Source organism: Strongylocentrotus purpuratus, unplaced genomic scaffold, assembly GCF_000002235.5.
Source record: "Strongylocentrotus purpuratus isolate Spur 01 unplaced genomic scaffold, Spur_5.0 spur5_scaffold_20, whole genome shotgun sequence".
In the NCBI taxonomy this organism is placed as follows: Eukaryota; Metazoa; Echinodermata; class Echinoidea; order Camarodonta; family Strongylocentrotidae; genus Strongylocentrotus; species Strongylocentrotus purpuratus.
In genome coordinates this window covers 2,450,468-2,467,599 of record NW_022145606.1, presented here as the reverse complement: position 1 = coordinate 2,467,599, position 17,132 = coordinate 2,450,468, and the positions used below count along the sequence as shown (strand labels likewise).

Below are 17,132 nucleotides of genomic sequence, written 5' to 3'. Positions count from 1 at the left end.
CTTGGTAGGCTCAAATATGGTTAAATGGTAAATTATCATCTGCATACGCATGATATTGAACTGATGCTGACTTTTGACGTTACAAATGCCTCGAATGTAGTATAGGCCTATATAACTGTGGCCCGATTATAGACCCTCATGGTATCCCACATTTAGATTGTTGGTCACATGAAAAAGGATCCATTAATTAATAGGACCCTACTACGTAAGAACTGTGTTATGTTATGTCACATAAATCAGTATCTGTCAGTTTGAAAGGAGAGTGAGAAGAAACACAACTTTGACAATGCTGTAGGCCTTGGTGCGCAATAACCTTTTATTATTTTTCCTTGAAGCCGGTGTGATCTGATATTGAAGTTTATTACCATACTGTAAACTATCAAGCAATAGAAGCCGGCAACCCACATGCCTGACGTAGCAAGAACCCTGAAAATGCATTTACCATTTACTTGATAACATTTTGTTTGAATCGTTAGGCTTTGCTTGAACTATATCTTTTAGACCAAAGTTCGGGCCTCAGCAATCCCCGAGCATATAAATTGGCATTTACTATGTAGTTTTTGTTTTCAAGCAAATAAAGCACGGGTCTACTTTTCAATACTCTCTTTGTATGAGTGGGGGTGGTGAAAGGGGAGAGGAACGAAGAGGGAGAGAAAGGGTTTGAGAGAGACATGACACCCAGCAATATAATTCTTCGTCATAGAATGCAATCAATCAATAAGTTTATGATACGATTTTGATAACGCTATATCTGCACGTTGCATACTAATTTTCGTTTGGTCCTGGGTCAATCCAATTGATTATACATTTTGTACCTTTGTCTAGGTAACTGGGTTTGCTCCATGTATTCACCATTTGAAAGGTTCTTAGATGACGACTGGGACAACATGAGCCAGTGTCTTCGGCACTTGCATGGTACCACACGCAAATCAAATCAAGACATGGTAAGCAATACGACCTTAGGATTATATAGTGTTTTGTCGAGGGTTGAAGTTATGAATTCATAATAGTTAACATTCTAAATAATTATATCAAGATAAAACAAGATACGACTCAGCCCATAGGAACTCAGAGTTGTTCGCAGAATAAATTGAAGAGTGTCTTAGCGCAGGACCAAAAATTAAGGGCTAGCGGCATAGCAACGCAAGTGTTTTTACCAGGAGTTGAATTGCTAACTAAACAGTTTATAAGAAATGTATAACACAATTAACGACGATTTATTAATAAATCCCTACATAAATCCTGTTTGGCTTTCAAAATGATATATATATCTCGTGAAATAGAAAAAAACAACAGAAAACATTTAATCTGATAATTTATTTTCGAAAATGCAGTTCATTGTCACTAAACGGTGAGAAGTATCTTCCTAGTTCATAAATAAAAATTAGGAACCAGATCTTGATGCCGGAACTATATAAAATAACACATGGAGATAAGTGGTATAATGGTAAAATATTGAAAACATTGAAAACGTCATTTTCGGGCCGCTCGTATTTTTTAAATTATTATCATTTTTCTTTTTCTTTTTCTTTTTTTTCCTTTTATTTTCTTTGGGGGAGTAATCTTAAATGCCAATATACCATTTTATGCATTTGCAAGTTTTAAAAATGCGTCCCGTTGCCAGTTTGGTCTTTTCATTACGCACTAAGGTATTTATTAAACTTGCCATTTTTATTTTTCTATGTCAAAATGCCGTTCATTCAAATCAGGTTCTGAGCATTCTTAAACTCATTTTAAAGCCCATCTGTACTAGTTTACAGGAGGGGTTAGACCACCCTGCAAGGTCACTGGACAGGTGGTTATCTCATCAAATCAGCTCTCAGTTAACATAAGATAAAGAGGATCATGGGGGACCAATGGTCACCGATTAGGCATTATTTGCTACATAGAGGGCGCAAGTAGCTATAAGTAGTACAATGGAGATTTAAAAGGTGCTGTATTTCAAAGCCAAAAATACTTTCTGTGTTGGTCTTGATATTCATTGTACATTAAACTAGCCTTTTACCATATTAAAGTGTTTTATAGACGTTGTTTGTTCAAATGCTTGACATCCCATCGATTCATTTATTTTATGGAAAAACAAATATTAAAAAAAGAAGAAAAAAAATGAGGATTAAAAAAAAAAAAAGTAAGACACATAAAAAAATGAAGTTAAAGAAAATAAAATAATTAAAAACAAATATTAAACATTTAAAAAAAATCCGCCCGCCCGCCCCTACTCCAGAAAAGCAATCGAGGACAACTAAATATTTTTTTTTTTTTTGGCCTAATAGATTGTTTTCGGTCTCACTAGAGCGATATGTGGATAAGAAATAGTTGGGGTCTGATCGTAAAACACGGGGTGAGCTTTTGCCAGGCTCATGGACACAGTCTTAAAGATAAAGGTGAATTCTGGTCATCCGATTGCATTGTGATATAAAAGGTGTGGAATGGATCAGAAATAGGTGATCATGTAGCATGCATGTATTGGTGTGTACTGCAAAGTTCTGGAGTCATCAAAATCATAAAAAAAATTGGCCCAGTCTTGGCAAAGTAACATGCACTATACACAGAAAGATGTATATGGGACTACACAAAATTAATGGTGTCGGGGCTACTAACCTTGATTTCCTAATCTTGTTATGCTCATTACTCAGCCAGTATACATTTGCTACCAATTTTCTTTGGCAAATGACATTTATTTGTAATCTTGAACATTTAGTGTAAGTTTCGTTTGATTCTGTGAGAATTCATTTTTACCAGAACTCAGCTTTATCTTTAACCAGCCATCTAATCCGCAAAATCCTCCCTCGGGTAGGTTACCATAACAACCGCACCTCCATCATCGCGATGCAGCTGGTCCGCGCTGTGTAGGTTAGCGCGGGAATTTTTCCCCGGTAATTTGTTGAATTGAATGCGCACACTCAGATATTAGTAGTTATGCTCACCTAATTTTAGCTTTTTAAGATTGGGATTTATTTATTAATAGTATTACAATTCGTATTACTAGTATTTGAGCAAATTCAAGTGTAAAATTAGGAATGTATGTAATAGTTTACGTGTGTAAACTTAGAGCAAGTTAATTTTACAAGAGTACCGCATGTTCCCGATCCAAAACGCGATCGCTGCAATGTTTACATTTTTTTCACGGCCCTGACGTCATCTCCGGGTAGAGTTCCGCGCGCGTCTTAAACCCCGTCTTAACCGGAAAATTATAGTCGCGGTGTCATTCTGACGTTGTCCGGATGACATTCTACCCCGTTCCAGTTAAAGCGCGTCAATCGGGGTAACATCAGACAACATGGAGGTGCATATGGAAAACTTTTAGCCCTAAACGCGCATAAAAGAATACAGCACTAAACAACCGCTTTAACGAAGAGAGCGCGCTCAAGTGCACTCTTGCGTGAAAGTACACTGATCGGACTAGTTCAATGCGACAAAGCAGGGGTGCGAGCGCTTGCTCTCGTTGACTACTTACTTACACTAACAAACTAGAATTAGAAATGAAACTCACCTATAGCTAAATAAATGCAAAATTACGGTAGACTACACCAGCAGAGGCTTGCCATTACACCGTAGACGAAATCGAACTCATTCCCTTTGCCAATGATTATACTGACTTCCCTCTAGTTCGAGTGCAATGACCCATTCGGGTGCGCATGTATAGACATGATGCGCGTAATGCGGTCTCCGAGATTTTGAGCGCAACGCACACACTCTGTACGCACTGCGTTAAATACACACACTGATGACCTCTACAGCGATTGCACGGAAGCTATAACTGTGCATTGTTTGTACGGTACGGGCGCACTCGTTGTGAGTAGCTATAGCGCTACACTATCCCAGTCACCTTGGATTACTATGAAAAGCTACCTTTTATTTGTTGGAAAATTGCCACCGTTTCCCCTCCACAAATGAAAATAATCGTTATACCAACGTAAAGGTGGGATGTCAATGTTTCTGAATCCGTCCGAAGATTTTTTATACGTCACTCGTGTAAGATTTGCCGACTGGTTGACTGAGCGAAACCCGAAAAAAAGGGGAAAAACAGTGCAATCTCCATAGGCAGGCTGAAAAAGTCAAAACTTTTAGGGGAAAAGTGCAACCGTTTCCCCTGAAAGAATAATCCCAAATTTAGTATCATTTTTAAGACGACATTTCAAATTATAAGAAACCGTCCGAAGATTTTTTTTTTTTGAATTCCATTTTCCCGTAATACCAGCAATTATATCAAAACATGGCTTTTTTGGTGTACGTTCCCCGTGCTTAACAGGATAAGCGACGAGGCGCAGAGCAGATGCGCGTAAGTTTTCCATATGCATGGAGGTGAGTTTCACCCTAGTCGGGCCAGGGTGAGATTGCGGTAACGTCCGGACGACATCCAGACAACATCCTGATAAACGGCCTATTAAGACGCGCGCGGAAGTCTACCCGGGTAGATGACGTCAGGGCGCCGTGGAAAAAATGTAAACAATGTACACAGCGCGCGCCAGCTGATCGCGATGAGGGAGATGCGGTTGTTATGGTAACCTACCTAAGACTGTGTCCATGAGCCTGGCAAAAGCTCACCCCGTGTTTTACGATCAGACCCTCAACTGTTTCTTATCCACATATCGTTCTGGTGAGATCGGAAAAGTTCTACTACGACGGGGCTTTAATAGACCGTTTTTCAGGATGTTGTCTAGCCTTTAAACAAGACCACATGTCTGATAGACGCCGAGCGACTAAAAAGAGACTAATCGCGAAAACCTTTGTTAACGCCAGAGAGAGGTGCAATTACCCGGGGTGAGTCTAGATACCCGGGGTGAACGCGCTCCGATCCGGATCGGAGCGCGTTCACCCCGGGTATCTAGACTCATCTCAGCCGCTTAGCCCGAGTCACGATGCCTTGTCAAAAGGCTAGATGTTGTCAGGATGTCGTCCGGATGTTATACCGCAATCTCACCCTGGCCCGACTAGGGTGAAACTCACCTCCATGTCACCTCGATGTTGTCTGATGTTACCCCGATTGACGCGCTTTAACTGGAACGGGGTATAATGTCACCCGGACAACGTCAGAATGACACCGCGACTATATTTTTCGGTTAAGACGGGGTAACGAAGTGTTGGTAAGTGACTGTAAGGGTAAGCTCGTCAAGTAGAACATTTTATCAAGTCACATTAAGGTATGTTTCCGTGAAAAATAATAGGGAAAATTAATATCAAATGATATTTCATAATGATACATCATTGCAGTTTTTGATGTATCAAACATGCTCTTACTTCAAAATCCCTGTCTATGATCGCTATCAATTGGATGTAATATCGTTTTTCTATTTTATATGTGATTCTCTCTCTAGGATTTCGGAATAAAGAGGGCTGTGATAGACATGGCTGACTCGTGTGTCGAACGCGGTTTAATGCCCAGATACATACAAAGAGAACAGGAGAAGAGATTGCGAGAGGAGACGACAGATGTGCGTTCATGTAATATACAAGAAGACAATGCAGGTGTTGGAACGAATTGGCTTGGGGTCGCAGAAACGTTTCGGGATATTTTGAGTCATTGTTTTCACCAGTGCCCCTAAAAGCGGTCAATAATCGAATAACATTCTTCATGTGCTCTGAACATTTTTCCAATCAATCAAATTTGAAATCACCATACACGTCTTGTCCTTAACAAAATTATTACTATACTAGGTAAATATTAAAACGAATACATACTTGTTTGTCCCATTCATTATCAACCATGTTCAGCTTAGATTTTATATACGATATTTAATAATTGCCTTGAGTAGCCAAAGCTTTTATCAAACTAAATAGGAATAGTGAATCGATACTTTTTGTATCATCTTATATTCTGGATAGTACTTATTGCCAGCATATGGGGCGCTACATACGAGCCATTTTTTGTTTAGAATGGCAGGCTTTGATCCACTTGCAGACGTGAAAGGTGTTTTTCGCTGTTGACGGATTACCGGACAACTGAAATGATTGCGAAATCATAATTGTATGAGCAAAACATGCAACATGATAAATGCCCATACAAATTAAGTTTGATACGTCAAAAGTCAAGGAATTAAAGATCTTTCTTTGATTTGTTATCAAACATCCCTTCAAACACACTAACAAAACACAGTTATTTAGAAAACAAACGTTTGTTTTCAAGAATTTTATTCTACCTGTTTTACGACAATAAAACATAATCTACTGAATTACGCCAATAAATTATTCAAACTTTTTGTGAACCGTCCATCATTTATGATATTTATTTCTTTAAAAGCAATGCATCCAGCATTTGTTAGAATTAGGACAATATATACTATAATTCAGAAAAAGAAAAAAAAGATCGTTGAAATTATGCCGGGTTATATTCGTACAGCATGCCTACTCTCTATGCAGTCATGACAGTAAAGCCAAAATAATATAAGTAAGTTGTAAGAGCAAGTGAATGTGTTGTTTAATTGTCAAGAGATGGTGTGTCATTTTCCGCTGTATTAGCACTATACCTACACGCAAACAGTCACCCACAAAATATTTGAGGTTTTAAAAAGGTTAATTGTAGTAATAAAATATCTAAGGCTACTTTTGGTATTCTACTACACAACTTTTTGACAGCAATCAACAGATTTGATGATTATCATCGTTATCCCTGTCTTTTAATACATTAAAGAAGTGTTGCAGAAATGTCTTTTATAAATTCAAGACCACAATTTTGTATTTCTAATGAGACAATATATATGTCTTTTTCTTTCAGTGACAGTCAGGTGCGGCTTATAATCCGACTTGCATATATCACAATAGAGAGTTTTAGCTTTAAAATGGTGCGTAAATATAGATTTTCAGCCAAATTCCGTTAAATGACAATCCAAATATAACCACACGTTCATTCTATTTCCTGCATTAATCGTTATTGAAAAAGCTTTCATGCAAATTCAAAGTTTTGCCATAGAAAAGTGTAGAAACGTCCTTTCAGCTTGAGTCCAGATAATAATGGACAAGCACACTACTTGTATGGCCTATAATTAAATTAACAGCAACTTTAATTTCGGCTTCTTTTTTTTACTTGATATCGAATTTTGAAACATTCAAACATTATGTTATGGCTTAGATGTACATACATTATTAACTCTTGCTATGTGATACACATGTATTATGAGCTTTGTGATTGAACACCGTGAAGTAAAACATGGTCAAGACATATATTGTTATTTGTATTACGATGAATATGTAATATATCGATTATACAAGCAAAACTATATAAATCTATTATGTAAATATGTTTTATTCTTGCTGTCTTAAGCATTACTGATGAATGTGTTTCAGGTCTGAAACGCTTGTGAATTTCTTTCTGAAATCGTTATCTTTCCATACGATTACCTTCATATCCATATCCCTTTATCTCTCTGTATAATACACCAAAACACACATATCAAATACGCAAGTACACACACACTCTCTTTACCACTTCAAATGGACATAACACTTCATTATTCATTTTGTTATCATTCATTTTGAAATGCTTACTTATCTTCACTAGTTGAACTACGACATAATCCGCACAATTTAAGAAATAGCGATCATAAAATTTAGCTTCCAAAGCCTAAGACCGAGTCTTTGAGAAGAAGTTTCTTCTATCATAGCTCCAAATTATTCAATTGTCTCTCTTTTGAAACGCGAACCTTAAACAAACTACCTTTGTTCGCACCATTAATTTGAATGAACTCATATAGACTGAACATTATCTTGCCCTTTTTACAATTTTTACCTTCAATTTGATATTCTTTTAGTTATGTTATAATTATATATATATATATATATATATATATATATATATATATATATATATTAAACTTTAAACAAAAATCTTTTTTTTTAAATACTTTTAAACGTGTTAAATATTATACCCATCCTCTTATTCCTGTCTTGTTTTTTTTCTTCTTGTTTTTTCTCTTATGTTTACCTTGATGGTTTTTTGATGTTATGTATTCGGATTTACAGTTTTACTTGTATGATTGTTGTCGTTCTAGTTGAATATCTGCAATTAACTGTCTTATTGTTTGTTTGTTTTGTATTTTAATTTGTTAGATTTTTATTTGTTGTAACTACATGTACATATTCATTGCCTTACTTCTTACATTTGCAACGTTTTACATATTATTGTATAATTCACTGTATAATTATTGTTATTTTTATGTTTGTGGACCCCTTTGAAAATCAGCTGTGCGGAAAGGGCCATCCACCCTATGAGAGGAAATAAATAAATAAAATAAATAAATAAATAAAATAAATCACGCCAGTCTTTCTGTTTAAGCAGGAAGAGAGGGAGACAAGTAGAGAGGGAGAGATCAGATATATTGAGGGAGGGAGGGGAGAGATGACATAACGGTGGAGAGAAAGAGGCGTTTAGCAGAGAGAAAGGGAGAGAGACAGAGAGAGGGGAGAGACAGAGAGAGTCACAGAGAGAGAGAGAGGGGAAGAAAGAGAGAGGGAGAGAGGGAGAGAGTGAGACTGAGAGATAGAGGGAAAGAGAGAGAGAGAGAGAGAGAGAGAGAGAAGAAGAAGAAGAAAAGAGTCTAATCTAAAGTGAAATGCCACTTTAATTGGATAGCTGTACGATCATAATTTGTCGATTATATATAATTCTAACATAATAGGTATCTTTCTTGTTTTTAAAAATAAAGGATGAGAAAAGAATAATACATCTGGCTGATTTTCAGGCACCCATCACTAACGTTTTATTTCTTGCAAATCGTATTCTGAAAATCAAAATTACATATATATATTATGTTAATTGATACAATAAGTAGGAAAAATCAAACGTGACGTTTTACTAGTGCCACATATTATATGCCTCATCGGGAATATTATAATATATGATTTCCCGGCGAAATTCGTTTACTTAGAAAGCATCATAGCTTTATATTTTAATGCAGGTGCGTAGCTAGGATCTTATTTAGGGTTGGGCGGTAGTGAGCAAGCGTTTCACTTAAAGGGGTGGGTGAAAGGCCTCCCGCGTGAATCCTTATCTAAATTCAGTTTTCCCCCTCCAGCGCGAAGCGCGGAAGCCTAGACGTTGCCTCAAATTATTAGAGATAGAAGACGATTCGTTGTACCGTTCTCGACTCTTAATTCCTGTGAAATTAAATGAAGTTTCCCCCTCCCGCGCGAAGCGCGGAAGCTTTTGCGTTTCATCAAAATATTAGAGGAAGGAAGATGATTCGTTGTACCGTTTTCGAATCTTACTCGATCCTGGTCTGAATTCAGTTTCCTCTTCCGCGCGAAGCGCGGAAGCTTTGACGTTTCATTAAATTAATATAGAAAGAATTAAGACGATTTGTTGTTACGTTGTTGACACTTAATCCTTGTTTGAATTGAGTTTTTCCGAACATTTTAAACTTCTGATTTCTGTAGCTGATAATATAGAAAAGTGAAACTTCGAGAAAATACAAGTATTGTAGTTGTAGTCACTCTCGAGGTGATTGATTGATTGATTGATTTTTATTCGAAAAGCTTCCAACATGTCAACAATATACAATAATAACAGATCAGAAATAAGTCAGCTTGGACTGGATAACCCACGAAAGCTCGAGAGCTTATTTTCAGTGGGGTCCCTTACAGACATGTATAAAATTAATAACTTAAAATAGTAATAATTATAAATAATTAAAGTCGTCACAACGGATAAAAAAAAAATCACATTTCGTACGGGAAAAAAACTTGTCGGCCGACTGACATTATACATCTCACCGACTTCAAACTTCTGCATTGATATATATACACGAGGATCGAGCAAGAATACCGACACAGCTGACCCGACACAGCAACATATTTATGCGTGTCTTTCTTGCCCCCTCCCTTTCACTGACACTATTCTGACTCTCTCTCTCTTTGGATACGCCCCTGTCCTCGGCTGAATCAGTTTGTAACAGTAACTTCCATTATTAGTACATGGACCCTACGCCTAGTTGTGTATTAGTTAGGTTAGGATCAGACGTTAAGGCAATTAATTTCATTTTAGTGGACATAATGTCACGCGTATGGGAATATGGTTTTCTTGAAAACGACTGGCACACGACCCTACAATAAAAACCTTGGAAAACAATAAGATTTCGCGTCGTACTCGTTCGTTCAACTGTAAAAATAAGCATAGGCCTACAAAGAATTTACGGAGGATGAGTCACGTAAGTAAACACTATTTTTATCCATTTTATGTTGGCATTCCACGATGATAAAAGGTATTTGATGTGTGATCATAGCCTATATGTGAATTTGGGTTCATGTTTGGTCTGATTTGGCTGTATGAAATTCGTAAATATTAGAGTTCATTTTGGTGTGTATGTGTGAGATCCGATTTTTTTTCTCTGTAGGATTTCTCAGCTCGTTTCATCGGGCGCTGCCCCGGCCGTTTCCCTAGCCCTACCTCTGCATTTTCTGGTCTGTTTCGTAAGCGCCGCTAACATGTATCGCTGACATCACGTCACTAACCCTAGCTTAGACTTTTCATTGCTCCGATTTGCTCCGAGATTCTGGAAAAATGCTGTGTTCTCAGCAGTCGGTAACAGCTGTAGCTGTAACAGCTGATATTATTATTATCAGTGCTCACTGCTGCACTTCATTTCTCTTCCTATTTGTATTGGATTTCTTGTAGACCTAGCTGGTTTTGAAGGATTCTTGCAATTCCATTCAGCAGTTTCTTTTACTGCTCTATTGCTGTGGGGTGATTGCAGATTGTAGTCTGTGCATTGATGTGTTAGCTGACCATCTATTACTAGGGCTCCTGTTCCATTTGAGTCTATACGTTGCATTTGATTCAGGCACTTGTAGTTGGCAAGCTTTGCACAGGAGTCATCACTTATCTTGTTCAAGTTGTTGCATTTCTCATGTTTGCCGCGTCTATGCTCATACCTCTCATCATTGTTAAAGTCCGTTTTCTCTTTCCTTGTAGCACTTTTCATTTGTTCGCCCTCTGCAAACACAAATTCATACTCTGCTTCTGTTTCTTGATATTGCGGTAATCTTTCCTTATCTTTCATTGAGTCTTTCATTGTTTGCTCTAGTCAGATTAAAGCAGGATACTCATTTCCTTGTGAATGGGGGTGTTTTCTGCTCTCACTATTTGTTGTTTTTGTCATCATTTCTCCACCTTCCATCTTTTCTCCACCTTGCATCTCTTCTGCATCATGCTTCTTTTCTGTACTGTGCACCTTTTCTGCCCTTTGAACATTCTCTGCAACTTGTGTCTTTTCTGCACCTTGCATCTTTTCGGCTCCATGATTTGTATTGATTAAAGTAGAATTTTATAAAGGAGTTTATGTTACATTGTTGAATTATGAACTTTCTTTCTCAGTATCTTGAATACCTTGAATACCAAAGCTTCTGGAAGAAAGCTGTCTCCAGCTGCCAAGCTTCGTTCCGGGTCTAACTTCAAGGGGGGGGGGGCGATGTCCCAGCTTCCGGGTCTTGCACCATAGTCGTTTTGCATCTATATCTTGCTTGCTGGGTCATATCAGGAATGTCTGTCTATATTGTGCTTCAACCAAGGTCTCCTCGTCTTTCTCTACAGATTGTACTGTTATGACTGTATTATATTTTGTCATAGAGGTCTATGTGTTTTCTGGAAGACAAATAAACTTGGTACCATTGATACTAAAAATAGTTTCTTATTTTCAGTAACTCCCTAACTAAAGTCTAAACCGGCTGGAAAACTATCCAAAATTTGACCCATAACTCCGGCTTGGAGATACCCTACTAAAACATACCAAAATGAAGTAAATATTCATTAAATGTCCAAATAGTAAAAGTTGTTATATTCATTACCTGTTTGGTGTCAATTTTCTTGTTATTTTTGTAGTATTTTTCGGAAAAACAATGATATTAGTATACACTTTTTCACAGGTTTCACGACAAACCGCTGCACAATACAAGTGCATAACGATGGTGGGTTGCAGGCGGGTGCACGCCTGTGTGAAGTTATCTACAGTAATGTCTCAGATCCTCATTACGGTAGATAAATTGTTAACATGTCATGTGTGTAGACTATTCAAAATAACACAATTTATATGAGATTTCTGTCTGAGTTTGAGAATCAGTGTATGTTATGATGGTCTTGCGAAACAATGCCCAGATTACTAGGTATTGAATTTTTTTAATTTTTAAATGAACATTCTATATTTTTTGTGATAACTAACTAGACCAAGAATCTATATTAGAGTGAAATTTAGGTTTTTCATTTGATTTTTCAGGTCCAGATACAGATGAGCATTGAGGATTAAAACAAGATGCAGGAGTGTCCAGTTAGGGTAGCCGTCAGGGTAGGTTTGCGAGAGTCCTCGACTACTATGAGGATAAAAAAATAAAAATGTAATTCTCCCAGGAAGCATTGCATTTATAAAAAGTTATTGTCCTATGGCGGACTAATGAATATTAATAAGTCAGAATGAATCAGGAGAACTTGGGTATTTGCTTCTAGTTCATAGTGACTGTGCCATGGACCAGTCATGGCCTGGTGGTAGAGTCGCTGCCCGGCAAGCAGTAGATGCAGGTTCAAGTCCCGCTGGTTCCAAGATTTTTTCTGACTTGTTTTTTCAATATACAGATCGATCAATCGATCTTAGTTACTGGGTGTAAGCCACAAATATGTTTAAATATTTTGAGGATGTCTTTCATTTTTTGTTAATTTAAAGGCCCACTGCACTACTTGTATCTACTTACTCCCTCTATATATACAAAACAATGCCTAACCGGTGACCATTGGTCCCCCATGATCCTCTTTTTTAATGTTAATTGAGAGCTGAGTTGATGAGATAGCCACCTGTTAGTGACCTTCTTGGGTGGTCTAATCCCTAGTACAGATGTGCTTTAAGTGTCTTTCTTTGATCTTTGTGCTTGTATATTACACCAATGGAAGAAATTTGTACCAGGAACCTACTGGAAATTTTCTGTGTTGTTTAATGTAATATGCATCAATTGTGAGGTTTTTAATGAAAAAGCGCTTAGAGACTTCGGTGGAAAGTGCTTTATAAGCACTGTTTTATTATTATTATTATTTGTTAGTATTATTGTTAATTTGAGGAGGAGGAGGAGGAGAAGAAAAAGAAGAAGAAGGCTGAATTTTCCAAAAATTTCTGTCTTTAATAATGCATAATTCACAGATCTGAAGAGAGTATAAATAATAAGATGTACATGTATTATGTATATAAATTTCATTTTAGCACCCCCCCCCCCCCAGACAAATTCATAATCCTAGAAGAACTGACCACATTGTTTTCTTTTTTTGTAGGTGCGCCCTCTGTTGGCCCAAGAGCGTCTCCATCACCATGAGCTGTGTGTGAAGGTCAACTCAAAGGCAAACCAGATTGTAGTCGGGAAGGACAGGGCGTTCACCTTTGACCATGTGATGTCATCAAAGACATCTCAGGTAAAGTCACATGACTCGATGAGGTCACTTGATATCTGCAATTATTTACTTGTTTCTTGGTTCTGTAAATGAAAGTCATTTTTTAGATCATTCCTTAAAATTTAGTTATTTGGTATTGGCCCGATCACACAAAGACGATGCACGGTCCACGCATTGAAAATCAGAAAAGGTCCTGCTCCCAACTTTTGCCAGGATTTGGGAAAAGCTAGCGGACTGACACCGAATGCATAGCTTGTTGCTAGCGCACTGTGCGTATACAGGGCGTGTGCTCCGTGTATGTCTGACGTTGGGCTAGCGTGTCTGGCGTCCTTTTGGCGTGTACATTCATGTGTCGAAAAATGTACAAAAAATGCAGACGCACACAGCGAATGACTTTGAATGCATAGCATTGATCCAGCACAATCAACGAACGAGTAACGAGTGATGACACACATCTATCAGGCTAGCGAACAACAGCACACTGGCCAAAATTACTGTGCCTTCTCTATGTGTGACAGCCCCATAACATTGAAACTGAATTAAAAAAGATAAAGATATGTATCTTTCCTTAATGATGTAGATACAAATTTGCAAGTTTCAGAGAAGATATATGAATGTGTAATGTTTAAAAAGGCCAAAGTCCCTTGATTGTAAATAGTTGTGGTATTCAAACTTCCTGCAGCTAAAGTGTGAAATTTAACTCAACAATCTACATGTACATGTACATGTATTTTGCAGAATCACATGGAGTGTCCTTTATTTACATGTTTCTGTTGTTTTGTTTTACAGGAAGCAATCTACCAAACTTGTGTTGACAACCTCATCACCAGTTTCTTTGAGGGTTACAATGCAACAGTGTTTGCTTATGGTCAAACGGTATGTATTAGTATACAAATAATACACAGCAGTGAGGGCATTAGATCGCCTCGGGCGTGTTAGACTGTTCCAAAGGTACCTTGTGTGGGTGATTTTACTAATGCCCAAACAAAATGATGTGTATTATTTGTTGAATTAAATGTTATCAGTCTGTGCAGTGTCCATATTGTGAATATTGACACTATCACATTGGTGGTCAAGGTTAAACAGTTTATATATTTGAGAAATGTTTGTGTAAACATGCTTTACAGATAAATATTTTATTACCCAAGTCATTGGATTCAGGCTTACCCGCACACAATGTATGCACATTCTCCACTCCCTGGGGAGCATTCCAGCCAGGCATAAATTTTACAAGCATACACTTGCTAATCTAAGCACATTTAGCTTTCGCATCCTACCGGGGACCCATTTAACAACTGGGTGGGGAGTGGCAAATGTAGATCAATGTCTTGCCAAAGGATATTAGTGCCGTGGCGGGACTTGAACCACAATATTATTTTAATTACAATAATTTAGAAATAGAGCAAGGTACAGTATTTCTCTTTTGAGCAGTAGGTCTTATCTTTATCAAGATGTGGGTAAGAAGGTCATAACCTTGTGATCCACAGTCCGGTGACATATCCACTCGACCACGACACCTCGTGACGGCTCACAAGAACTTTTATAGAAGCTTCCTGACGATATTTAAATCTTTTAATAACTTTTTTTCCTTCTTCTTACAGGGATCTGGTAAAACCTTTACGATTGGTGGAGCTGATGTGATCAACATTCCAGAGAATGAACAAGGCATCATACCCAGGGCAATAGGTCACATCTTTGAGAACATTCAGGTAAGAAGGACGTAACTCCAACTGCAGGTCATATCTTTAACAAATCGTTGTCTGGCTGGCAGAAGGGCATTAGCACTAACTTTTATAAAACTGACTTATTTCCACAAAAGAAATTGTGGCTGTGTTCTAATATAACATTTCTATTAGTCTTTTAAGTTTTAAACCAATTTTCGGGACATCTTTAAAATGCAAATAATTCTCACGCTAACGCCCTTCTGCCAGCTGGACGGCAAAGTATTCATTAAAAAAAAAAAATTAACAGTGCCTAGTACACACGTCTTTTCGTGTTTATAGCTCGCGGTCGCGATGCTGCAGAGGTCAGGATTTGGGATTAAAATGGCGTCAGTGAAGTTGCGCCCACCACTAAGAAAGTCTCTAGCTATAACACTGATTAGGAGTTCTACAAAATCACATACTTTGTTCACGTCTTTAATTCCTGTTTATGGTCATTCTTACATGTTACTCGATGAGTGCACTATTCACATGTAATGCTATTCTGGGATCTTGGCTCAATATATCTTGGCATGTGATGACAGGGACAATTAGAATAACTATTTTTGGCACTTGTTTTTCTTTTTGTTTTTCTGTTACAGAACAACCACAATCGAGATTTCACGATCCATGTGTCCTACATCGAGGTTTATAAAGAAGATCTACGGGACCTGCTGGATATGGAGACTAGCAGTAAAGATATGCACATCAGAGAAGATGATCAGGGAAATACAGGTGAGAGAGAGATAGACAGAGAGAGAGAGAGATGGAGATAGAGAGAGAGAGAGAGACAGAGAGAGAGAGAGACATACAGACAGAGAGAGATATAGACAGAGAGACAGAGAGATGGACAGAGACAGAGAGAGAGAGAGAGAGAGAGTGTATTATGGAAAATAAGTATGGTAAAACCGGTCCCTCAAAGATTTTTACTTTTCTGAGGCATTTTATGATCATTTTGAAGCACAATTTTTTTAGGGCTTTAACATTACATCATATCACCGTCAACAATAGCACGTAGGGCTGTGCATCTCAGATTTGTAAAACTGGAAACATTGTTAAACAATGCCTTTAAAGAAATTGGTTGGGTACCCATTTACCGCGCTTGGGTCTTGTTTGGCAAATGTAGATTTATGTCTTGTCAAAGGACATGCTTTCTGTATCAGGGATTTGAATTCCATACCTTGTTGGGCATATTATGAGAAGAGAAGGCATCAAAAACACGATACTGACTGGTAAAAACAGAGGGAGACAAATACATGGATAAGTTCATTGGGCTGACTGGTAACAGAAGCAACGTCCAGAGATGCCAACCAGTACGATTAAATCGTATTTAGTACGATATTAAGAGTGGAATTCGATAATACGATATCACCTCTTAAAATACAATTTTTCATCTTTAGAAACAAAAAACAAAACAAAAATTAATTAAAACCCATGAAACCAATAAAGACAGTGGAATCGCATAGAAACATGTACAAGTAAATCCAAGAAACCCCAACAAAAAGTTTGCTTTACAAGTCTTCATTAAATTGTAATGTAAGAGTAAACATTTTTCTAAAATTTTACTGGCCCGGGGCTGACAGTGGTAGTGACAAGTTTTCGTGAAAATCTGATTTTTCTCTCCAAGATCTGATTTTTTAGGATACTCAGTCTGTTTTTTGTTGTCAAGAGGTTGCCATTTCTGAATGTCACATTACAAAGAACCAGAGATAGGAGTAGATGGAAAGCCCTGATCCCCAATGTCTGGGAACAGACAAGGCACCTAGCAATCAAGCAACCTTGTGGTAACCTTGTGGTTTAGGCATCTGCAGATTGTGACAACTGACACTATTTACTTTTTCTTGCAGTAATCCTTGGCACCTCTGAGATCCCATGTAGCTGTATGGATGATGTCTTGCGTTGCTTAGAGATAGGCTCCACCCACAGACACACAGGAGCTACTAACATGAATGAACATTCCAGTCGATCACATTCCATCTTTACTATTCTTATGGGTGAGTTTAAACAGACCTTCCATAATGTTTTGTACTGAATTATAATGATTTTAGTACTTAATATGTACAAACTTTCCAGTC

At 37.7% G+C, this 17,132-nt stretch overlaps 1 protein-coding gene across 1 annotated transcript in view; it reads left to right on the top strand.

Annotated features, from left to right (window-relative positions):
- The first annotated feature begins 10,108 nt into the window (after positions 1–10,108).
- The window catches only part of LOC756355 (kinesin-like protein KIF27), a 32,902-nt gene continuing 25,878 nt past the window's right edge, over positions 10,109–17,132 (top strand). Inside the window, exons 1-7 of the mRNA XM_030992624.1 lie at positions 10,109–10,142; positions 12,204–12,272; positions 13,241–13,378; positions 14,147–14,233; positions 14,959–15,066; positions 15,660–15,792; positions 16,905–17,051. Of these exons, the coding sequence (XP_030848484.1) occupies positions 12,240–12,272; positions 13,241–13,378; positions 14,147–14,233; positions 14,959–15,066; positions 15,660–15,792; positions 16,905–17,051 (646 nt within the window). The 5' untranslated portion in view covers positions 10,109–10,142; positions 12,204–12,239. The remainder of the gene's footprint in view (positions 10,143–12,203; positions 12,273–13,240; positions 13,379–14,146; positions 14,234–14,958; positions 15,067–15,659; positions 15,793–16,904; positions 17,052–17,132) is intronic.